The sequence below is a fragment of the Staurois parvus genome, unplaced genomic scaffold (genome assembly GCF_062004578.1).
Source record: "Staurois parvus isolate SC_StPar_1 unplaced genomic scaffold, SC_StPar_1.0 ptg000034l, whole genome shotgun sequence".
In the NCBI taxonomy this organism is placed as follows: domain Eukaryota; kingdom Metazoa; phylum Chordata; class Amphibia; order Anura; family Ranidae; genus Staurois; species Staurois parvus.
Genome location: NW_028317830.1, coordinates 3,933,360 through 3,959,084, shown reverse-complemented (window position 1 = coordinate 3,959,084; position 25,725 = coordinate 3,933,360). Strand labels below are relative to the sequence as shown.

The 25,725-nt window shown below is 41.3% G+C and overlaps 1 protein-coding gene across 1 annotated transcript in view; it reads left to right on the top strand.

Moving 5' to 3' along the window:
• The window catches only part of LOC149470717 (uromodulin-like), a 158,999-nt gene extending 134,240 nt beyond the window's left edge, over positions 1 to 24,759 (top strand). The window contains exons 10-18 of the mRNA XM_089661700.1: positions 44 to 157; positions 3,710 to 3,912; positions 10,119 to 10,273; positions 11,224 to 11,472; positions 12,766 to 12,928; positions 15,671 to 15,746; positions 18,842 to 18,862; positions 21,281 to 21,301; positions 24,026 to 24,759. Of these exons, the coding sequence (XP_089517826.1) occupies positions 44 to 157; positions 3,710 to 3,912; positions 10,119 to 10,273; positions 11,224 to 11,472; positions 12,766 to 12,928; positions 15,671 to 15,746; positions 18,842 to 18,862; positions 21,281 to 21,301; positions 24,026 to 24,090 (1,067 nt within the window). The 3' untranslated portion in view covers positions 24,091 to 24,759. The remainder of the gene's footprint in view (positions 1 to 43; positions 158 to 3,709; positions 3,913 to 10,118; positions 10,274 to 11,223; positions 11,473 to 12,765; positions 12,929 to 15,670; positions 15,747 to 18,841; positions 18,863 to 21,280; positions 21,302 to 24,025) is intronic.
• The last annotated feature ends 966 nt before the right edge of the window (positions 24,760 to 25,725 follow it).

The window sequence follows — 25,725 nt, the reverse complement described above, 5'->3', positions numbered from 1 at the left end:
TCTTTCAGTTTATAAAACATTCTTTGTGTTCCTTCTCTTCCAGAATCCAAATATAGCTGCTCAGGGGTGGACTGCGCTCCAGATGAGGAATGTAGAATTGTGGACGGAGTTCCTGGCTGTTACTGTCAATATGGAATACAACAAGGAAATCTAACAGGTAGGTTATAAAACATGAGGATTCATTAGGAAATCTGCCCGGAGAGTCATTGGGGATATTTTCCTTTGTGGTGGTCTTTTGCAGGCCAATGTGCTTTGGTGTCAGGCTGCTCCCTCTTCTTCAGGGCTGCAGAAGCTGCATAAGATGAAATATCGGGACTCTGTCTAATTCAGGTTTTCTAAGGAGAAATTGGTGGAGAATCAAAGCTAAGAAAAATCACTCTGGTAGCAAAGTATTGGCTGCTGGAAAAAATATCCACCAGTTTGCTTCAGAAAATGTGAATAAGACAGAGCACTGATTTTTCCTCCTACTCCCTGACTCATGGGGAGCAACCTGTCCCCCAAAGCAGATTCGTTCATTGTTCTTGGCAATAAAGCTATTTGGATTCTAGTTTCTATGGAGGGAGGGTTTCTTTCACCTTTTGGTTCCTAGATTTCTTCCAAGGAGTCTGTGCAGTCCTTTCTTATTTTAAAGTAGCCTATTTGTAGTCATTGGAAAACACAGAGTAGGGGGGCTCAATCATTACCACAAAAAACCTGCTTAGGAAGAGACAAGGACTGGCTGGGACAAGGCTGCTCACTGTCCTTATGTACATGTATGGGAAAAGAAACAAAAGAGCTTTAAAGGAGTGCCAGAGCCCTATATATTGCAATGAATGATATGTGGTCCATATAGGAAAGTTCAAGAAGAGTCAAGAAGAGTCAAGAAGACTCAGGTGTAACATGAAAACAATCGAATCCAATAATATCAATATAATCCATAACGTCATAATTGAATGTCCACATATCACCAGTATAGTCCATGGAGGATAAGGCACACGTGGGTATCCCATGGCTGCATGTGTGGGTGGCTCCAGTGCCTGGTGTATGTCAAAAGAAGGGAACATTCCTGGTGATGACAATGGGAGTAACTCAGAGAGTAAGGAAGCCGGCGACCTCCAAAGTTCTCATACTCGGGCCGTCACACCAGAAGTGATGATTGCCGGGAGCAGATGTGATGTAAGAACCTGGCGGAACTATTCCAGAGGAACGCTGCTATGTGGGCATCAATAGGCGGAGATGTCTCCAACCTGGAACTCTGAACCAACTACTCCAATAGGGAATCTGGGCCTCTGGTAAATAGACAATAAAGAAAATTGCCAGGTAGATGTAGTGACTGCATGTTTCAGGCTGGGCCCCTTCATCAGGTCACATGACTCCTTTAAAGCTCTTTTATTTGGAGTCATTGCATTCTTTTAACCCCTTTCTGCTGCCACCTCCTGGCCCTTTAATAACTTTAAAATGCTGGGAGGTGTAGGTGGGAATTTTGGTCATGTGGCCACTGTGGTTGGCTGTCACATGATTGGAAAGCTCTTTATTATTAGCATGCATTGGGAGCTTTCCGGTCCCCGCCAGCGCTTGTACTGGACGCGCGTTCTCAGCACAGAGAAGTGTTTGCATAGGGACGCATATATGTGCCACATCAGCGGGAACAGGTTAAAGGGAAACCTCCTCAGAACCCCAGTTGGGACTCGCTGGAGCTCTCCATACTCTGCTGGAGAGAATTAAAACAAATGGTTCAAATTATTTTATCAACATTTATTTTTAATGTAAAAAATACAGTTATCCCAGGATAGGAATTGTTTGATTGCTATTGGAGCAAAACTATTGTGGTTTTATCACTGCTGAATTGAATGTTGTGTGATATTGGTTATTTTTTATTTAAAGTGAACTTCACTGCCCTCTTCTAGTAAAATACTACACATCACAGGCTTTCACTTTGTGGCTATATTACTGTATGTGGGTGGCTCTTCCTTTGTAGTGCCTTAGAATGCTTGGAGTGATCCCTACTGTGGAGGGAGATTGCGGTTTGTCTACTTTGGAGGAGTGAAGTCATCATCTCTGATATGTGTGATTAGCAAGCTAGGAAAGAATTGAACAGATTATGGAAGAAAACTACATAGTAGCCTGTACTAGTCTGGTGTCTTTGGTAGGATGATTAGACACACTTCCTGATTTTGACAAATAATTTTAAAAATGCTGTTTTGAAATAAACATGTTCTGACTTATAATGATCTAATATTGTAAAAGTTCCATCTCCTTTCTTCTATCAGTTTCTGTGTCTTTGGTGAGCCCATTAGATTCCAGGTTCAGGCTGTACTGAGAACATTGCTTTCTGTCCAAATCTGCACTGATTCATGTCCTTGCTTTCTAAGCCACTCCCCCAGCCATTCTTTTTCTCAATGCCAAATCCTTAGTGGCCAATAAAGGCTGTGTCATTTTAAACTTGAATAATAAGGGGTGGGGCATATCACTAAGAGGGGTCGGAGCTTAGTGGTGGCTTGGGCAGATCCCCCATAAATCCAGGGTGTTGAGTCCAATTTGAAGTATAATAAATGTTCTTCCATGTCCTCTGCCTGCACTCTAGCAGCATTGTTACCAGGTTCAGATTAATCCAAGAACTTGATTTTTCCATTTTTCAGATTGATAGAGTTATGAATTAAAAATTGGGAATGTGCATGTCCCCTCTACCCAAAGATAGCGGATTCTATGGCCATGGCTGAATAGCTCTGATGGATGTATTTCAGCTCTAAGAAGGTTCTTCTGGAAGAAATATCCATATAAAATGTCCACCCCTCCCCCCTTTAAAAATCAGTTTTTGTCTTAATGGAGACCATTATTCTTTGCAGTACTGGTATCTTAGGAGGACATGATGGATGTGCAAAAAGGTGTTCCATATGGCACTTTCCTGCTGGAATAGGGTAGCTAATAAATTTCTACCCCCCTCTTCAGTGTACAGTCAAAGGGTCTTTTTAAACTGATACAATCCCAACCCTCCATTCACTCATTTATTAAATGCAGCCAACACACTCAAAGGATACATTCACCTTTGTAAAAAAAAATGTAAATATAGGCAAATGCACGTCTTTTTGTAGGTTAAAAAAGTGAATTTATTATTCTTTAACATTTCAGCCTGAAAGGCATTGCACCCGTGATGATCAGATTGTGGGTGCAATGCCTGGATCCTGCAGACTCCCACTATACTGTCTGTCCATATATCATACGGGCAGACTGTTCCTGAATGACAGGAAGGATCAATGAACTACCTAGAGTGCTCACCAGCTCCCGCGTAGTTCACTGAAGACTACAAGCCATCAGCCTCAGAGGCTGACAGTAGTTGTAGTTCTTCCATTCACAGAACTCTGTGAATGAATGAAGCAGCTTGGTGGGCGGAGCCCCATGCACCTGAATTTATTTTTTGTTTTTTTTTCAAATGGTGACAGCAAATGCAAGGAGAAGACCCCTAGATTGCTGTCACAGGGATGCAGTGGATTAGGGAGAATGGGAACATGTAACATGTTACACCCTAAAAACGGTTGGAACATGGGTTGGAACATGTAACATGTCCCCAAAGGTGAACTTATGCTTTAAGTAATTCTTTGTGAGTGAAGCAGATTAGTTAGTTTGATAACAAAGTAGATCTTGTATTATATTATATTATATTTAATATACAGAATAGTTTATATTATACTGACAATATATATCAATACATTTTTTCTTTCTACCTATGTAGAGGACCGTAAACCAAAAGTCACCTGTGGCCTGGGGAACATAGAAGTGAGGTTCAGCAAATGTCTCCTGGAGCAGCGGGGATATAACACATCAGCCTTTCATCTGAGAGACAATTCCTGCCGAGGAATCATTGAAAGAAGTGATAAAAGTTACAACATTCTCATCACACGGCCATCAGATGGTAGTTGTGGGGGATCCATTGGGGTACGTAGATGTCCACTGTCATGTTATCTGATGTTGGGTTCATGAAATGTTTGCATCACCATTGTCACCATTTGTTTGATCCAAGTCTTCTCACTCCCCGTCACCAGTTGAATGGGCATTTGATCTTTATAAACAAATGTCCAGTTTTGGTCATCACCGCATCCATATATCACCTTCTCTAAGTGCATTCAATAAGTTGTGTTCAATGTACAGATCATTCATACAGAAGTCAGTTCATAAAAATGTTTTTTTTTCACTGGACTTCTTTATCAATGGACTTTGAGAAGTGACATGAGGACATGGAATGGACCTGTTACTATTCACAATAAGTACATGAATGGGTATGCTACTTTTATGTAAATGTTTTATGTTTCAATAGTTTTAATTGAAAGATTTTCAAGAACAGAACAAAGTAAGAATATTTGATTCAGTAGAACATATATTTATACAACATAGTATTACACAATTACCCCACCAATTGGCTGGGGTTAATATTGGGGTTTAAGGCATTAACATCAGAGGTAGTCTTGGATATATACTGAAACTTGGTGAGGTGTATGAAGTGGTGAAGGGGTATTGAACAAGGTGGGATAGGGAGGAGAGTGGGGGGGGTAAATGTAATGGGGTGGAAAAGGAGTACCCGTCTAAAATTGACGAGTAATTCAATTGTATGTAGAATATCAGAATTGTACAGAGCAGTTAGGATTTTGTAACTAGCTAGTCCATTGGGATTTAAATTTGTGTTGGGTGGAGTTGTTAAAGGCGGATCTTTTTTCCATGTCACATTGGAAATTAAGATCTGTAATTAGTGACTTGAGGGAAGGAGCAGTGGTGGTGTTCCATAATCTGATTATATTGATTTTGGCTGCAAAAAGTGTGAAGACAATGACAGTATGGGAATTATAGGGGAATTTTTCAGTCCCAATGTGTAAAAGCGGGAGTGAAGGGTTTGGGGTTATCGATGTTTTGGATATTTCAGAGATTATTTGGAAGACACTGTTCCAAAAGGATTTGATTGATTTACAGGACCATAGTATGTGTAGTGTTGAGCCTATGTCTCTGCATTGTCACCAGCAAGAGGAGGAGTGTTTTGGGTAGTAAATGGCTAGTTTGACAGGTGTTAGGTACCATTGGTGGAGGATTTTTAAGTATGATTCCCAGTGCGAACTATATCGGGAGGATTTCTAAGTGGTGTTAAATGCTTTGTTCCATGTCTGTGTCGTAATTGTTTCTGAAAGGGTTTTTTCCCAGTTGGATAGGGAGGTAGATTTTAGAGTGAATTGTAGGTTCGTTATGTACGTGTAGAAAGTGGAAATGCCTTTACCTGGATATTGTGTTTTGGTAAAAAAATAATAGGTGGTATTTGGAATCTTTGTGGTATGAGGTATATTTTTTGTTTACATGCAGTGGGCGATTCTTAAGTAGGTAAAATATCCAGTGGTAGGGAGATTTTAATTTGGTTTGGAGATTCTGAAATGAGTGTAGGTTGTGGTCTATATAGAGGTCTGTTATATGATGTATATTTCATTTTTCCCATTGAGATAGTTCCAAAGAGGGTGTAATAGAATGTAGTATGTCAATTAGGGTAGGAATTTGTTTGGGATCTGTGTATTCAGTGGTCAGAAGATCGTACCAGGCTTGAAGAGCGGCTTGGATAGTGTTTTAGCTGGTAGTTTGTTTGTGATGTTGATTGAATTAGGAGTACGTTTTGGGGTTTTAGTGGAAGAAAGGGCAAGGTTTCCATTGTAGACCAGATTTTTTCTCTGGTTGGGTTGCACCAAAAATATATTTGGTCAAGAAGAGTAGCATTATAGTAGGATTTTAGATGTGGGAGGCCTGCGCCTCCTTTGGAAGATGGGTGTATTAAGAAATTGGTGGTACATCAGGTTTTTTATAAATGATTGTAATTTGGAGAAAAAGGTGTTAGGGATTGGTATGGGAAGTGTGCGAAAATTATATAAAATTTTGGGTAGGATGTACATTTTCAATGTCGCAACTCGGCCCAATTTGGAAAGTTCTGAGGTGCGAAAGGTGGCAATTACTGGAGGGATAGTTTTGAGTAGTATTTTGTGATTTGAGGTGTATAGTTGGTCTGTTGTTGCGGTGAGTCTGATTCCTAATTAGGGGATATTGTTTTTTTCCCAGGAGAAGGGGAATTGTTTGGCAAGTAATATCTGGGTTTGGTGTGGTGTATGGAGATTTAGGATTGAAGATTTGGGTTCGTTAAGTTTATAATAAGAGACCGTCGAGTACTGTTGGAGGTGAGTGCGTATCATTTTGAGGGATCTTGTTGGCTTGGTAACCATCAATATGATAGCGTCTGCAAACAGACTAATTTTGTGCTCTGTGTTAAGGTGTTTGATGCCAGTGAATGTCGGGTCGTCTCTCAGTTTAGAAGCTAAGGGTTCAATGAGCAATGCAAATATTATGGGAGACAGTTGACAGCCTTGTCTAGTACCATTGGTGATATTGAAGGGGTCTGATAGTGTTCCATCTGTTAGTACCCTGGCTGAGGGGTGGGAGTATAATGATAGGATGGCTGTTAACATCCATCCTGTAATACCAAATTTCTGTAGGGTCAATTGCATAAATAGCCAATGTATTCGGTCAAATGCTTTTTCTGTGTCTAAGGACAAGAGTAATGAGGGTTGTTTGGTGTGTTCTAAATGGCAAAGAAGAGATATAAGTCTTCTGGTGGCGTCGGGTGCTTGGCGGCCTGGTATGAATCCTACTTGGTCTGGATGTATTAAGGTAGGAAGATAGGGGAGTAGTCTGCTAGCTATAATTTTTGCAAAAAGTTTTATGTCTGTGTTGAGTAGGGAAATTGGTCTATAATTTTGGACTAGTTGCAGGTCTTTGCCAGGTTTTGGTATTGTTGTTATTATGGACTGTAGCATGTCTTTAGGGAATATACCGGTGGCGGCGGCATGGTTAAAGAGTTTGGTCAGGTAGGGCGATTGGTTAGGGGCAGCCTAATTGTTGCCCCTAAATTTGTTGGTATATCCGTCGTTTCCTGGAGATTTGTTAAGAGGGAGTGTTTTGATGGTTATTTCTATTTCTTTGGGAGATATCAGAGTAGATATAGCTTCAAGTTGAGATGGGGAGAGTTGGGGAAGTTTGGTTGTGTGTAGGAATTGTTGTATGGATGTAAGTGTTGGTTGCATAGGGTCAGGATCGTTTTTAAGATTGTATAGATGTTGATTATAACTCGCAAAAGCATTAGCTATTTCTTGTGGGTTACGGTTTGTGGTTACGGTATGTGGGGATTTTAGGCGTCGTTGTTTAATCATTTTGGTTAATAGAGAATTGGCTTTGTTGCTCAGGGAGTAAAATTTAGTTTTCGTTTTTTGGAGGTTAAGGTTCTATTTATATAGCAGGATGGTTCTGAGTTTGTTTCTGTCTGTGGTGAGGGAAGCAGAAATTGAGGGGTTTGGGAATTTTTTGTTTAGTTCTTCTTTTGTTTTAATTGAGATGAGGAGTTCATCAATTTGTTCGTTTCTTTGTATGGTAATGCGGGAATTTAGTTGTATAAGAATACCTCTGACGTATGCCTTGTAAGTGGACCATAGTATAGATATAGAGATATCAGGTGTCTCATTCATTTCAAAGAACATATTGTGTGCGTCCAATATGTGTTTCTTGTGGTCTGGATTTTTCAGTAGGATCAAGTTCAATCTCCATATTCGAGGGATCGCAGAATGTTGATTGTGGCTGAGAGTAATGGAAATTGGAGTGTGGTCTGACCATGTTATGGTGCCGATCTTGGAGGAGGTGACATGCTGTAAAGTCCACTTGTCTGTGATGAAAAAGTCCATAGGGAAGGAGTAGTGAGCTTGATTTGGTCGCTGGTTTGAGGAGGGTGTTTCAGCTTGTGGTGCAGGCTTTTGAGAGAAGAGGAGTTGACTTGAGCGACTGGTGGTGCGAGGAGGGGAGAGGGGTAAAAAGAACTTGTAGAAAACACAAGTAACATGTGTAGCACATTTTGCTACTGTATAACGGGGAGATTTGAACATGCATGACTCATGAAAGATGTCATGCTGAAGAAAAACTTGGTGTTTGGAAATGTTCGGATAGGGGCCATCTGCCTTTAGCAGTTTGTGAAGTGGTGCCCAGTTTACTGGGTGTTTAGTGATGTAGAGGATTGTTGGTTCATGACCATTCTGCTTCCATTTGTTTTGGACGAGTAGAGGTGGATTGGTGAGAGTCCACTGGTATGATGTTACATGTTTTAAGGAGTTCGATGCCTGCTCCAGGGTTTTGACCGTATAGAGCCTTCCTTGGTGTTTGGTAGTAAGCTTCGTGGGGAAACCCCATTGGTAGGCGATTCCATGGTTCCGCAGTGCTTTTGTTATGGTGACAAGCTTCTTGCGGTTGAAGAGTGTAGCTTTGGATAGGTCAGCGAATAATTTAATATTCGCTTGGGATGCTGGAATTGAGGTAGGGTTTCTAGCAGCTATCATTATTTTCTCCTTCACGTGGTAGAAGTGTATACGTGCTAGGGTGTCTTTGGGTACTGCGACTAGTAGGAACAACGGTTTTGGTATTCTGTGTGCGCGGTCTATGGCGAGCTCCACATCTGTGAGAGAAGGGATGAGGTGCTATTGTTGGATGTAAGGAACTATGGCGTCTATAGTGACAGATTGGGTATACCGAAAAATTTGATATTATTCCGCCTGGAGCGCCAGTTTTAAATTGATTTGTTCTATGTCGGCTGCATGGTCTGCGTGTGCGTCTATTAGGTCATTGTGCGCCATGGACATTTCTCCCATTATGTTCTCAATGTGGCGAATACGGTAATCTTGTTTTTGTACCATGTTTGAGATTTGAGATATAGTTATTGTCAAGTCATCGTATAGTGTTTATCGCAGAGAAAGAAGCATACTTTTCATAGAAATTTCATTAATAGGTTGATCAGAGACAGGGAAGTTTTCAATTAAAGATGGAGAAGGATTAGCAGTCAGTGTAATTGCAGCGGAAGGCTGTAAATCAGATAGAAAGTCTATGTCTAGTCATGGTCTGGACTTAGCAGGACTGCTAGTAGAGGGAGACAGGGGCGGAGAAGACTCATCTGGGTCTCCTGGGTATAGTGGTGCCTTGAGCCTGGGGTCCGTGGGCTGTTCTGTGTTCTCCTCTGTGTGTATGAAGAGACCGTTCCTCATGCAGCCGGCGCCATCTTGGCTGTAGGGGCTTAGGGCTGGGAAGAATCTCATCAGGTTCCCTGGCTGCTCCGGTGATCTGCGGCGGAGAGGCATGCTGCTGCGGTGTGCCTCGTGTCCTAATGTCCCCTTATATGTCCGGGGTATGGATTGCAATTGCTGGGTCCAGTGTGAGCCGGGATAAGGCTGGCGGTGAGACAGAGCTCTTGTCACTGAGCTGCCATCTCGGAGCCGGCCGCGCATACGCCCCCTATGTTAATTTTTTAAATGCTTCATGATTATATATCATGTAATTAAATCATTTTAACGCGTTGGATATGGAATCATACATTATCTTATCTGTATTTCAAGAGAAAACACGAACAGAACTGAATAAAAATAAAGGATGTATCTGATATGTGTCAAATATACAGCAGATTTCCTGTAGTGATCTGACAGCAGAAAACCACTAAGGGGGTATTTAGATAAAGCAAGTAAACCCGGGATATTCACCTACCCATCATCCCTCCTTCCCATTCTCTGTCCAATCAAAGGCTACATACTGGTGAATACTAATATCAAGCAAAAATCCTCAATTGATGGATCTGAATGTGCGGTGAGAAGGTTTGATGCTGAGTATCTTCTAGCAGACTCGCCGGCTTTCCAATCAGAACCAATAAAATTATTTGTAAATCACAAATGATTAGAACAGATCGGGGTCAGCAGCTGTAACAATGTAACTGAGCCCTGGATTCCCCCTTGAAGAACAGGAGACCCAAATGAGCAGTAAAAGGTGACTCAGTCCAGGTGTTGGATGATCTCTATGGTGGAGGATACAACAGGAACAGACAGAGAGCGATCAGTAAACCAATCATTGGTCACTTTATTGGTGTTTTGACTCATTTTGTTGCCTTGCTTTGATTAAAATGGCAGCTCACAGCGTGCGTCAGACTGCAGAGGAAATGAGCCGGAAACATGACTACATGACAATAACATACAATAAGTCATATATATTTTTGCCTGGAATTGTTGTTTAATTCTTTAACTTTTACTGTAAATGTTATTTTTCAGAACGATGGAACTGATATCACATATACAAACACCGTATACCTAACACCAAAATCTGACGGAGTGATTATTAGAGATGAGTACCCCATTGACTTCCATTGCTCTTATCCATCAGACATGGAGATCAACCTTCTAACCGCTATCAGCAGCTACGTAGCGTGAGTCACTTTCCTTGGTACCTTTCCTAGATACAGGTGTAGTGCTGAATGGAGAAAATGGAAGTCCGTCACCGACACTTCGGAATAAAATAGTTACAGACTTTATTTGTTATCCATCAAGTCAATAAAAGAATCTTCACTAAAAAAAGATTAACGTGTTTCTGCCCCTTCCGGGCCTTAGTCATTATAATTATTACAACTAAGGCCCAGAAGGGGCAGAAACAGGTTAATCTTTTTATATTATGGATTCTTTTATTGACTTGATGGATAACAAATAAAATCTGTAGCAATTTTTTTCCAAAGTGTGTCGGTGACGGACTTCCATTTTCTCCATGCTTATCTATGGCAAGCACAGTGTATGTCCTGGCATGGACCAAGTACCCTTCCCTATGAATACGGTGTAAGGGTTTGTAACACCACAATCATTTCTTATCCAAGTAGTGCTAAATGAGCCATTTGGTGTTCAGTCCTGTAGAAATGTATTTCTTATGTTTATATATCGCCAACATATTTCAGAGTGCTGTATACATCAGGCTCCACTTTATACATCAGATTTACAGTCAATCTACCAGTCACATGGAAAGACATATACTGAATCTAGGGATGATGTGATAAAATACAAACTAATATGTTATTGAATGTTGTAAAGCAGTTGGAGGGAACTGGTCCTGTCATATCAGTACATACAAACTCCATCTGGCCGGTGCCCCTGGTTTGTCACGAAACTGCCTTAGGCTGGGAAGCTGCAGATGTAGAATGAGCCGAAAATTAGTACCAATATAAAGATTAGGCTATACACCCTGACTTATCTTCAATTCTCCATGTGGCTTTTGTCCTTCCAAGTCAGTGGTGCCTCCTGGAGACCAGACTAAGGTCTGTCATTGCTGGGCTCATGTCATGTCTATATAATTTTTGCTTGTTATTTTATTAATGACTATATTCTGTTACAGCGGGGTTCCTATCAATATCGCTGGAACAGCAAATTTCACAATTACGATGGGTCTCTTCCAAGATTCTGGCTACACCACCCCATATACTGACTCCGAGGTGTGGCTGGACTCCTCCTCCATGCTATATGTTGGTGTCATTGTAACCGGAGCTACGGCTTCATCGCCATTTGTGCTCATCATGAAAAACTGCTACGCCTCTCCAACAGCTGACAGCTCCTACGGCCCCCGATATGATATCCTAATAAGCCAGTAAGTTCATTACATGTGTTGTATATTATTGGTATCAAGCCATAGTAAGCTTTGTCATTTTATCCTTTTTCCAGCATTGCCAAATAAAAACAGAACACCCAATCAGATCTGCAGCTAGGAAAATATGAATACTCCATTGCAGGAATGGACAAACCCCAGGAAAACCCATATTCCTCGGATATAGCCGAGTGATGAGGATCACAGGAGCCCCGTCATTTTATTGGGGACATGGTTGGATGCTTCTCCCTGCCCTTCACTTAATTTATGTGATAGCAATACATGGGGTGACAATGTATACAGAGGAACAGTTGGTTTTCCTATTGGGTAGATGAAGTGTTGAAGAATGATGATGAAGGAACACTGGAGTGTAGGTACGGGTGGGAAATGTTACCAAACTTACAAGGCAAGGTCTAATCAAAGATCATGAGGAATGTAAAGCTACCCGGTTTATAAAAACCTGATCTGGGTTTTGGGGAGACCTTTCTAAGAGACTCTCCTGAAAGCTCTGTAGATTTTTAAGAATGTTTATTATCATCTTAGCAAGAGACTGGCATGCTTTCCCACCCTTCACCCATGGGGAGTACAGAGCTGAATGCCGGGGGTGCTGGGCTTCTATATGTTGTGTGTGAGTTTGGAGGAGGAAACGCTGTTGATATGAAAAAAAACTCACAAACAACAGATACAAACCCAGAACAGAAGACATTCAGCTTTGTACCCCCCATGGGTGATGGGTGAGGAAGCATGCCAATCCCTTACTAAGATGATAATCAAAATCCTTAAAATCTAAAGTACTTTAATGTTCAATAGGTTTGTATTAAGGGTTTCAAGATACATACATCACAAATACAAAGGATCCACAATTGGAGCAAGTGATGGTAACACACATAGGCTGGTAATAGGATCTGCAATACACTTGTACAAGAAAGGAGCATTGAGGCACCTTAACACTGGCTGCATGATTTTATTAAAGTCTCTTTACATTTTTCAAGTTGCTTTTATGTATTTGTGTCTAAAACTCAAAGCATAAAACAAGGGAAAGGACAGGTTTGAAATGATTTTGTCTTTTTTTACATAATGAATGGGCCTCCTGTTTGCTCACCAAACCGACTCTAGAATTTACCTGTCAGGCATTGGTGTCAGAATCTAATCAATGGTGGAAAAAAACCCGAAATTACCTTTCAGATCAGGAAAACTGCTACAGGAAAGAGAATATTAATGAATGGGGATTCCTCACCTTTATAGCTTGATATTGCTGAAAATATTCTGATCCTTGTCTGATGATATCACTTTTAGATGCCCCAACAAGAATGACCCAACACTCTCTGTGGCAGAAAATGGAGTGTCCCTTAAAGGTCGCTTTTCACTTCAAGTGTTTAAATTCCTGGCAGGATTCAGTCAGATTTACTTACATTGTCAGGTCGGCTTGTGTGACACCTCCAACTCCTACTGCGCAGCTGTGAGTATTGATTGCTAATGTACATTTCTATATTCCAAAGTTGGGAATTCAAAAAATAGATGAATTCCAAGTCAAAACTGATACATGTGAAATGTTTCTCTTGAAAAGGAATTTTGCTAATCTGTTTGGCTAATCTTGTGGTTTAGGAACCCCTGCCACACTGCACAGCCAGAAATATAACTCCACTGTTTCCTGTTTCAGTAACTTTCTTTGTCACCTGCCTGCTAATTGGACAATGAGTTATCATAGAAATGATGATGGTTGATTATCTAATGAGCAGGCTAGAGATAGAGAATGGAACAGGAGCCTGAATATCTGAAGAAGAAAGTAGGATCGGCGCCCTCTGTAGATGTAGTGTGGTAGAAGGGTGGGAATCACAAATCAGATTGGAAAGGACATACAGGTGAAACTCAAAAAATTAGAATGTCGTGAAAAAGTTCATTTATTTCAGTAACTTAAAAGGTGAAACTAATATATGAGACTCATTACATGCAAAGCAAGATAGTTCCAGCCGTGATTTGTCATCATTGTGATGATTATGGCTTACAGCTAATGAAAACCCCAAATCCACAATCTCAGAAAATTAGAATATTGTGAAAAGGTGGAATATTCTCAGCTCAAAGTGTCCCACTCTAATCAGCTAATTAAGCCATAACACCTGCAAAGGGTTCCTGAGCTTTTAAATGGTCTCTCAGTCTGGTTCAGTAGGAATCACAAGCATGGGAAAGACTGCTGACCTGACAGTTGTGCAGGAAACCATCACTGACACCCTCCATAAGGAGGGAAAGCTTTAAAAGGTAATTGCAAAAGAAGTTGGATGTTCACAAAGTGCACAAGCAGCAGGTATGACCGCAGCCTGGAGAGGATTGTCAGGAAAAGGCCATTCAAAAGTGTTGGAGACTTTCACAAGGAGTGGACTGAGGCTGGAGTCAGTGCATCAAGAGCCACCACACACAGGCAGATCCTGGACATGGGCTTCAAATGTCGTATTCCTCTTGTCAAGCCACTCCTGAACAACAAACAACGTCAGAAGCATCTTACCTGGGCTAAAGAAAAAAAAACGGGTCTGTTGCTCAGTGGTCCAAAGTCCTTGTTTCTGATGAGAGCAACTTTTACATCTCATTTGGAAACCAAGGACCCCAAGTATGGAGGAAGAATGGAGAGGCACAAGGACCCCGAGTATGGAGGAAGAATGGAGAGGCCCAAGGACCCCGAGTATGGAGGAAGAATGGAGAGGCACAAGGACCCCGAGTATGGAGGAAGAATGGAGAGGCCCAAGGACCCCGAGTATGGAGGAAGAATGGAGAGGCCCAAGGACCCCGAGTATGGAGGAAGAATGGAGAGGCACACACTGCAAGATGCTTGAAGTCCAGTGTGAAGTTTCCACAGTCTGTGTTGATTTGGGGAGCCATGTCAACTGCTGGTGTTGGCCCACTGTGCTTCATTAAGTCCAGGGTCACCGCAGCCGTCTACCAGGAGATTTTGGAGCACTTCATGCTTCCTTCCGCAGACGAGCTTTATGGGGATGCTGACTTCATTTTCCAGCAGGACTTGGCACCGCCCACACTGCCAAAAGCACCAAACCTGGTTCAATGACTGTGCTTGATTGGCAAGCAAACTTGCCTGACCTGAACCCCATAGAGAATCTATGGGGCATTGCCAAGAGAAAGATGAGAGACATGCGACTGAACAATGCAGAAGAGCTAAAGGCCGCTATGGAAGCATCCTGGTCTTCCATAACACCTCAGCAGTGCCATAGGCTGATAGCTTCCATGCCACGCTGCATTGAGGCAGTAATTGCTGCAAAAGGGGCCCAAACCAAGTACTGAGTACATATGCAGCTTCTACTTCTCAGAGGTGCGATATTGTTCTATGTACAATCCGTGTTTTATTGATTGCATGGAATATTCTCATTTTCTGAGATTGTGGATTTGGGGTTTTCATGAGCTGTAAGCCATAATCATCACAATGATGACAAATCACGGCTTGAACTATCTTGCTTTGCATGGAATGAGTCTCATATATTAGTTTCACCTTTTTATTTGCATTACTGAAATAAATGAACTTTTATACCATATTCTAATTTTTCGAGTTTCACCTGTACATGTTATTTTGGCAGGTTAAAGATTTTGCGATAATAACTATAAATTTATTAATTTGAAATTTCTTGGAATGTTTATTACATAATAGTTTATTAATTTTTATTATATAATAGTTAATGACTTCATAATAAGTCGGCACATTATGTATTTATTACAATTTAAAGTATTTCCTATGTGTAAAAATGAATTGATAATAATCATTTTTATTGCATTAATTTTTCCCCCTTAAAAAGATTTTTGAGCAATATACATAATTAACTAACTGATATAACTGATAGCTATTGGCTATAGAATCCACTCGCTGCCTGCTGTCATTCACAAGCAGATAGCCTGATGGGGATCTAGTGTTTCAGCTTTCCCATCAGGCTCCTCCCACTGTAACACCTTTAGATGTCAGGAGGCTGCTGGCTGGGGACATTTTGTGGAATTCCCTATAAAATAAATTATAACTTTTTTTTTCACAAAGTTGGAAAACACAATTTATATTCATGAGCTTAGAAACAGTAAAGTTTTACTTCATTTAGAAGAGTAATCTCTTTTCTATGCATATAGTAATATGAAACTAATTAGGTCGACAAACAGAACATCTCTATCATTGTTTCTGGGTAACAATTTGATGACTCTTTATTTTTGGTTTTAGAGTTGTCCTGCTATGAGATCTGCTTCGGTGGACAATAATGTGAAAAATATAACTATTGGACCCATATACCAGAAAGGTGAGATTTATTTTTATAAAGACTGTTTTTGGAAATATGTGATGACTCCTATACTGTACATGTGACTGTCAATGTCTACTTCTAGTTCACAAAACATTTGTATGACAATGCTTAGCATGGGAAGGTGTTAGTCGTATGGTACAGGACACAGGATCTTTAGTTGTTGCACTGGGTATTATGCATCTGCCTTCAGGTGATTGGACGCCGGTAAAAAAGAGATCATCAATGCTATCTGAGTTCTGCAATGGACGATCAGCATCACCCCTTTGTCTCTCATCACTTTGGCCTGTCCTTGGTTCCTCCGGGTTTTCACAAAGGCGCTTGCCCCAGTCTGAGCTCTGCTCTGTGTTCTGGGGATTCATGTTATGGGATTCCTGGATGATCTCCTGGTAAAGGATCAGTCCTCCCTATCCCTGTCAGCTAACATCCAGAGGATGATGCAGATTCTGCAAAGCTTTAGTTTAATCCCCAGCCTATGAAAGCCATTGATGGAACCTTCTCACAAACTAGAGTGCTTTGACCTGTTATACCCAGTCCAGGATTTTCCCACCCTGGGACCAACTTCTGTCTCACTTTGTGCCTGCATGATTATTTGGGGATGGAAGGATTTCCCTTTTGAGGCACTGCCATATGTCTACTTTTGATCCAGACTGTTGCAACTCAACATTTTGTCAGCATCTGACCGCAAGGCCATGCTCTCCCTGGGGTTTGAAGTTTCCAACTCAGTACTGGAGTCAAGGAAGTACTTTTCTCTAAAGATGTGGAACGGGAAACAGACATGATTTTTTCATGGCCTGAACTGCATATTCCAGCCCTATGTACATCCACATCCCTGGAGTGGAAAGGTGTCAAGTGAACATTCTCAGTCTTCAGAAAAGGAAATTTCTCTTAAGAAATACTGACGGAAACTCATCCTGTCTTTCTGTCAGCCTGGTCTGAATCAGCACATGGCTTTAAGTACTAATAAAGGGGAAATATCAGCCTTGGCTGTATTGTTTCATATTCCATTGGCTTCTCACCCACTATCTAAGGCTTTTGTACAAGTTGTCTCACTCACCTTTCACTTTCACACTTCACTGTTTCTCCATGGGGTCTTCATCTGGTTCTTTTAGCTCTTTAGAAGCTGCCCTTTGGATCTATCAGGGATATTCCCTTGTCTGACTTAATTTGCCAGGTGGCCATTCTTGTTACTATCACCTCTATGTGGAGGGTCTCTGAGATAGCAGCCTTAGCCTGTGAGGAGCCCTTCCAACTGTTGCACAAGGACAAAGTTATCTTAAAGCCCCCTTCCTCCTTGAGGTGGTTTCTCCTTCCAATGCATTGTCATGTCTTCCTTATGACCTGCTCTGACATTTCTCTCCACTGCATTGATATAATATTCATTATAAATGTTTGCCTTTTAGTTGGTGCCACTTTTATGCAATTGGATCCTTTTTGTGCTTCCTGAGGATTCCCAAAGTGGATTCCACTGCTTCAGATTCCACTGCTGCAGACTTTTTATACAGATATAGGTGCAACAACCATTCTCATACCCCAATTAGTAGTTCTGTCACTAGGCAATAGTATTTGGTTTATACTTTTGAGCTCAGTTGAGTATCAGCTAGGTTGATAGAGCATAGCAAAGCACAGAGAGTCAGTACACAGGCCCACCGATGGGAGTGGGCGGGGCTATTGCTGCAATCTGTTATATGTTATTCTAATCCACCATTACTAGGTGGATTAGAAGAGTCATCATCTGAGCTCCAGGTCTAAATGATAGGACTCCTCCCTTCCCTTTACTAAACCTGTTAGTGCTTCATGGACTTTTCAGCATCAGCCATTTGGTCTTCCTTTCACATGTTTGTTAAGTTTACCAGGTGGATATTAAGGCCTCCTCTAATGGTAATTTCAGGCATAGGTGCTACAAGCAGCTCTCTGACTCTGTGGATAAAAGAAAAGATGTGGCACTCCCAAACCCATAAAAATACATTTTTGTGATTGGAGAAAGAATGAATGAAAAAGAGGACCTGACTTGTGCACTATAAAGCAAGAAAAAATGGAGGACATCTGGCAGATCAAAGCTTAACATGTTCCACAGAACCTCTCCACATGGATCAGGGAAGATCCAAACACATCAAGCAGCATAAAAGAAAAGCAAGGGTGAAGGAAGATTTCAGTATTTTACAAGTTCCATAGAAAAGAAATATAATATCCTCTTACATTGTAACAAATGATGATGATGGGCACTCCGTAGTGCAGTGACACGGGCACAGTGGGAGATAACAACGCTGGATGCAGTGTATAGACAAAGCCTGAACTGACAAGCTGATAGAGCATAGCATAGCACCGAGAGTCAGTACACGGGCCCACCGACGGGAGTGGGCGGGGCTATGGCAGCAATCTGCTATGTGTTAGTCTATATTGTATCAGCCAATCAGTTTAGACTTTGCCTTTACACTGCATCCATTAATATCTCCCTCTGTGCCTGTGTCTCTGTACTACGGAGTGCCAGTCATCATTGGTCACAATGCGGATATTCTGCTTCCTTTCTAGTACAGTTGCAGATACAATATCTTCCTGTGCCATTGCTTCTCCTTGATGCTCTGCGTCTGCTGAGCCTTACGTTTGGATGTCCTAATGACTGAAGATTCTGTGTCCTGTACTGTATGACTAACAAAGTGGAATGTTTGACTTACCAGTAAAATCTATGTACAGGAGATCCCCCTCCCCCCATCTGATCTCCCTATTGCCTGCTACAAAACGGAAACTATCAGTTCTGGTGGGAGGAGTTAAAAAGGAGGATGTCACCGTGTACACCCCTTTTTTTTGCCCAATTATCTGAAAGTAGCTGCATAATAGCCAATGTAATGAATAAGAAACCTGTATCTCACATTTCACTCCAAGAAAGATTTTACTGGTATGCCAAAAATACTTTTATTTTCCCTCCTCTTATAATTATTATAAACAGCAACCTGATATACTAGAAGTAATCAATAAAAAATTTATTTTATGTGTACAGTAATCAAAGCAAAAATTAAGTTCATAAATAAGTTACTAACAAAAAGTTGATAATAAAAATGAAGTTAATAATATTTGTATCTTTATTTTACTTCCAGCCGCTGTGTCGTCTGTTGGGGGTGAGTTTGACTTTTTTTTATAATCAGCTGCAATTGAATCACAATGCATCACACATGAAGGAAGAATATATTAGAACTAAGTAGGCGTTCTCTCATTGGTTGCTGGTAAAAGTATATCGCTGAAGAACTTAAGGAGTTCATTTTATCCATGTGGAGAATTTGCTCATTTTTGGCACCCAATCAGAATAAGGGGGATTTTAGAAACACAGAAATTTGCCTTAAATATTATTATTTATTGGAATAGAATTTGCCTTAATAGTCATAGTTCCCAGAACAGCAGCTTGGAGAGCCAATCCAGGCTCCAATGTGCATAGCACGTCTACCTAGCAGCACCAGGGTCATCAGTTTGAATCCCAGCCTCAGCACCACCTGCCTGGAGTTTGCAAATCCCCACTGGGCCTCCTGTGTGGGTTTCCTCTGGTACTCCGGTTTCCTCACACACTAGAAAAACATTCCAGCAGGTTAATTGGCTCCTGTCTAAAATTGGCTCTAGAATGTGTATGTATGAATGTGAGTTAGAGACCTTAGTTTGTACGCCCCTTGAGAGCTAGGGACTGATGTGAATCTAATATATATATATATATATATATATTATGTAAAGCGCTGGGTAAGTTGACAGCTCTGTACAAGCACCTGTAATTAAAAAAAATATATATATATATATGTAACATAATTTTGCTATGAAAAAAAATATGATTTAATCTAATATATATACAGTAGGGATGGAAAGTTTGGGCACCCCAGCTAAAAATTTGTATTAATGTGCATAAAGAAGCCAAGGAAAGATGGAAAAATCTCCAAAAGGCATCAAATTACAGATTAGACATTCTTATAATATGTCAACAAAAGTTAGATTTTATTTCCATCATTTACACTTTCAAAATTACAGAAAACATAAAAATGGCATCTGCAAAAGTTTGGGCACCCTGCAGAATTTATAGCATGCACTGCCCCCTTTGCCAAGCTGAGACCTGCCAGTGTCATGGATTGTTCTCAATCATCGTCTGGGAAGACCAGGTGATGTCAATCTCAAAGGTTTTAAATGCCCAGACTCATCTGACCTTGCCCCAACAATCAGCACCATGGGATCTTCTAAGCAGTTGTCTAGAAAACTGAAACTGAAAATAGTTGACGCTCACAAAGCTGGAGAAAGCTATAAGAAGATAGCAAAGCGTTTTCAGATGTCAATATCCTCTGTTCGGAATGTAATTAAGAAATGGCAGTCATCAGGAACAGTGGAAGTTAAAGCAACATCTGGAAGACCAAGAAAAATATCAGACAGAACAGCTCGCAGGATTGTGAGAAAAACAATTCAAAACCCACGTTTGACTGCACGATCCCTCCAGAAAGATCTGGCAGACACTGCAGTTGTGGTACACTATTCACTATAAAGAGATACTTGTACAAATATGGTCTTCATGGAAGAGTCATCAGAAGAAAACCTCTTCTACGTCCTCACCACAAAAATCATCGTTTGAACTTTGCAAATGAACATATAGACAAGCTGATGCATTTTGGAAACAAGTTCTGTGGACCGATGAGGTTAAAATTGAACTTTTTGGCCAGAATGAGCAAAGGTACATTTGGAGAAGAAGGGGCACAGAATTTAATGAACAGAACCTCTGTCCAACTGTTAAGCATGGGGTTGGATCAATCATGCTTTGGGGTTGTGTTGCAGCCAGTGGCACAGGGAACATCTCACGAGTAGAAGGAAAAATGGATTCAATAAAATTTCAGCAAATTTTGGATGGTAACTTGATGCCATCTGTGAAAAAGCTGAAGTTAAAGAGAGGATGGCTTCTACAAATGGATAATGATCCTAAACACACCTCAAAATCCACGGGGGATTACATCAAGAGGCGTAAACTGAAGGTTTTGCCTTGGCCTTCACAATCTCCTGACCTCAACATCATTGAAAATCTATGGATAGACCTTAAAAGAGCCGTGCTGACAGACAGCCCAGAAATCTCAAAGAACTGGAAGACTTTTGTAAGGAAGAATGGGCAAAGATACCTCAAACAAGAATTGAAAGACTCCTGGCTGGCTACAAAAAGCGTTTACAAGCTGTGATACTTGCCAAAGGGGGCAGTACAAGATATTAACTCTGCAGGGGGCCCAAACTTTTGCAGACGCCATTTTTTTGTTTTCTGTTATTTTGAAAGTGTAAATGATGGAAATAAAATCTAACTTTTGTTGACATATTATAAGAATGTCTAATCTGTAATTTGATGCCTTTTGGAGATTTTTCCATCTTTCCTTGGCTTCTTTATGCACATTAATACAAATTTTTAACTGGGGTGCCCAAACTTTCCATCCCCACTGTATATATATATATTACAAAACAATAGTAACATAGTAAAATAGTAGCATAGTTTTGCTATGACAAAAATCTGATTTGTGTTTGTATTTTATTTCCAGCTGCTCTGTCTTCTGATGGAGGTAAGAAAGGAAAGTAATTATTATTATCAATTGCATTTTAGTCATAGTGGATCACATTTGGTTGGCTGGTGGAGTAACACATTGGGATAAAAAGGTCTAAATAAGTCATCTGAGTCCCTATTCCAGGGAAGGTGTGTTGCTTTCAAACATTCAATGAAGTTAGGTGGGATTTCAGAAATGTGAGGGTCTATATTGCCCGCAGTATTGGGCCGCCTGCCTTTCCACGCACATGAACTTTAATGGCATCCCAGTCTTAGTCCGTAGGGTTCAATACTGAGTTGGCCCCGCCCTTTGCAGCTATAACAGCTTCAACTCTTCTGGGAAGGCCGCCCACAAGGTTTAGGAGGGTGTCTATGGGAAGGTTGGACCATTCTTCCAGAAGCACATTTGTCAGGTCAGGCACTGATGTCGGGGGAGGAGGCCTGGCTCGCAGTCTCCGCTCTAATTCATCCCAAAGGTGTTCTATGGGGTTGAGGTCAGGACTCTGTGCATGCCAGTCAAGTTCCTCCACCCCAAACTGGCTCCTCCATGTCTTTATGGACCTTGCTTTGTGCACTGGTGCGCAGTCATGTTGGAACAGGAAGGGGTCATCCCCAAACTCTTCCCACAAAGTTGGGAGCATGAAATTGTCCAAAATGTCTTGGTATGCTGACATCTTAAGAATTCCCTTTACTGGAACTAGGGGGCCAAGCCCAACCTCTGAAAAACATTCCCACTCCATAATCCCCCCTCTACCAAACTTTACACTTGGTACAATGCAGCCATGCAAGCACCGTTTTACTGGAAATGGCCAACACCAGACACGTCAATCGGATTGCCAGATAGAGAAAGATGATTTATCACTCCAGTGAACACGTCTCCACTACTCTAGAGTCCAGTGGCGGCGTGCTTTACACAACTGCATCCAACGCTTTGTATTGCACTTGGTGATGGAAGGCTTGGATGCAGCTGCTCGGCCATGGAAACCCATTCCATGAAGCGCTCTATGCACTGTTGTTGTGTGACTTCTGCATATTCTGAATGAGCTGACCCCGCTCTGTCATGTGATGTGGCCTACCACCTACCACTTGGCGGCTCAGTTGCATTTGTTCCCAGTTGCTTCCACTTTGTTATAATCCCACTAACAGTTGAGCGTGGAATATTTAGTAGCCAGGAAATGTCACGGATGGACTTATTGCCCAGGTGGCCACCTATCACGTGACCACGCTTGGAGTCACTGAGCTCCTGAGAGCGACCCATTCTTTCACCAATGTTTGTAGAAGCAGTCTGCATGCCTAGGGGCTTGATTGTATACACCTGTAGCCATGAAGGTGATTGGAACTCTTGAATCACATGGTTTGTAGGGGTGACTGTCCCAATACTTTTGGCAATATAGTGTATGCAAACTGCACTACTGGTCCCAATCCAAGATGGCTGTGTGCTCCACAGACTGGAATCGTGGGATTACGATCACTGAAGAAATCCTTTAGATGAAACGCAGTGATCGGGGCTATGCCCAAGACATCATTTAAGGTCTGTGGAGAGCACAGCCATCTTGGATTTTGGCCAGTAGTGGAAGCTTACATATGTGAGCAGAATGTAAGGGCGCAATTTGTGCATCTTGTGGTTCATTAAATAAAACAGTGCTATTTACACCGCTGATATCACCCCGTTCTTTAGATACACCATGCATTGCACCCTCTTGAGAGACTTTAGACTAGGCATTTAAAGGAACAACCAACAGTCTCTACTGAAGTAGTGCAAAACATACAGAAACAGTTCTTGTTATAACAGCTTCACAAGTACAAAGGTTCTCTAAGTGGCAATTGGGTAAGATTACCTGAGTAGCAGCAAGTCCACGGTCCTTTGAGGCACAAGTCCATTAAGGTGAATAATCCACAAGTGGAAGCAAGTATCCTTAACCTGTTGCTGCCAACAGTATACATATATGTGGCCTCTGGGCTGGTGGGTCCTAAAGCTGAGAGGCTGCATATATGCTTAGCAGAATGTACACACAGATGTGCCGAGAGCGAGCTCCCTGCATGTTCCCGGCACAGTTACCAATGGCTAATGGAAAGCTTCCAATCTCTATTGGTGATTGGGAGGTTTCCAATCATGTGACTGCAATGACAGCCAATCATGGTGGTCTCATGATCAGAAATCCCCTCCTCGGCATCAAAAACGTCTTAAAAGGCCAGGACACACCGGTCCCAATGGGTTAAAGTACATGTCTGACAATAAGCCATACAGGCAAAAAGTCCATAGCTGACAGTTAAGAGTCCATAAAGTCCTTAGGCTTCCAGCCCCTCAGGGAACCCCAGATGCCCCCCCTCCCCTGAAGGGGGGCAGAGTTTAGCAGCATAACAGCCTACAGCTTCGCAATGAATTAGCAAGAGCTCTCAGGGGCACAGAAGAGCTCTTATTCATATGGGCTGACACGTGGAAGAGATGAATATCAGAATTTTGGTGGGAAGACCTGACCCGGCAACATTAACCTCTTCCTCTCAGATCCATCCACCTAGCAGGTCACCCCAGAACACAGTGCACACATAAACATTGTAACAGTTTTAGTTGAAAATCAACAAACGTGACCCATATAGTTGCAGAAAACGAGTCAGCACAGAGAAAAACTAATTGGATCACCTGCACTTTCATATGAATAGTTGGATTTGGAATACACAGAAGTTCATTGCAGAGTTCCACAATACTGTCTATTTTTTTAATGAACATTTTTTTGTCTTCCAGGCACTGCTGTCCCAACTGCAAAGCTTTTCCTCTCTGCCATTGTTTTCCTGTTCCTGTTGTACTAGTATTATACTGACCCATCCGTGTGAATTGGTGTCAGATTTGTAGGTCAGTCACTCTACACATTGTGGAAGGATCTATAAATCATCAAAGCAAAGAGTGATCCTCTACTGCAGACAAAGTCTTGCTATGATAGTAAATATCGGGAGAACTACTAACATCAGAGTTCCCAGCATATCGATTAAATTTTATATGACTTAAAACACAAACATATTAATACATTTCTTCAAGGCGTGATTTCTATGAGGAATAAATAGGAGATATACTGTATCTGGGTTAAGGGGAATATTTTTGATGGTGTTTTATGTGATCATTTTCTATACCTGATTACCAAAACTAAACACTATTAGCTTGGAATTATAACAAATATTATGGAAATGCTTTTCAATGTAAGTCCTCTGATTCCTCCTGTATTGTATTGTACTGTATCTGTACTGTCTCCTGTATGTTGTAAAGTGCTGAGCACACAGCTGGCTCCATATAAATCCTGTATAATAATAATAAATATCATACAGATATAATAAATAGCATATAAAAAGATGCATGATTATTTTTTTTTAAACAAAGTTATACCATGGGCTCCCCCCAGATAACTGATGTATACTGAAGTAAACATAAATGCTGTGCAATCAAAATAACAACATCAAATAAACGAAAAATAATCAAACACACAATTGATATTGTCTCTGATGTCCATACAACTCCTCCACCAGTGTACTGTGATTGTGTTCAGCTCTCTATAAATCCCATCCAGGTGATCCATCCACCCTGTGTGCATACAATACGCTCACCTTCTCTCATGGACCTCCATGTGAATCAAGGTCTCATCACGCTTGTTGCCCCAACTTGGGCTATTTGGCATTTGTTACAGATCATTTGGCACAGTGGCTGAATGGTTAGCACTTCTGCCTGGCAGTACTAGGGTCGTTGGTTCAAATCCCAACCATGGGAGCTTTGAGAGCCAATCAAGGCTCCACTGTGCTTAGAACGTCTACCTAGAAGCACTAGGGTCATTGGTTTGAATCCCAGCCTAAGCACCACCTGCCTGGAGTTTGCATGTTATCCCTGTGCCTGCATGGGTTTCCTCCAGGTACTCTGTTTTCCTCCTACTCTCCAAAGACATGCTGGGAGGTGAATTGGCTCCTGTCTAAATTGTCCCTAGTATGTATATGTATGAATGTGAGTTAGGGACCTTATATTGTACGCTCCTTGAGGGTTAGGGACTGATGTGAATGTACAATATATATATGTGTGTGTGTGTAAAGTTGATGGCGCTATATAAGTACCTAAAATAAATAATAAATAAATAAATGTACACTCTCCATCTCAGGAAGACATGCATGCAGACTAAGAATGGGGCCACAAATAGTGCTCTCTGTAGGGTACTATTATATTAAAAACACTCCAATAGGAAAAAAGCACCCAAAGTGCGATGTAAAAAAGCATATAAAGACATCGGTCATGGCATCCACAGCAAGTACAGCTCACCAGATCCGCTCCTCCTCCTACACACGCTACACTCACTTCCTGTGTTCTCCATGGCAGCTGCGGGAGACTTCCATAAGAGTAAATCCTGATTGATCTGGATGTATAAAGGTATGTATAACCTACTCCACCTGGTGACCAAGACTCTTGCCAGC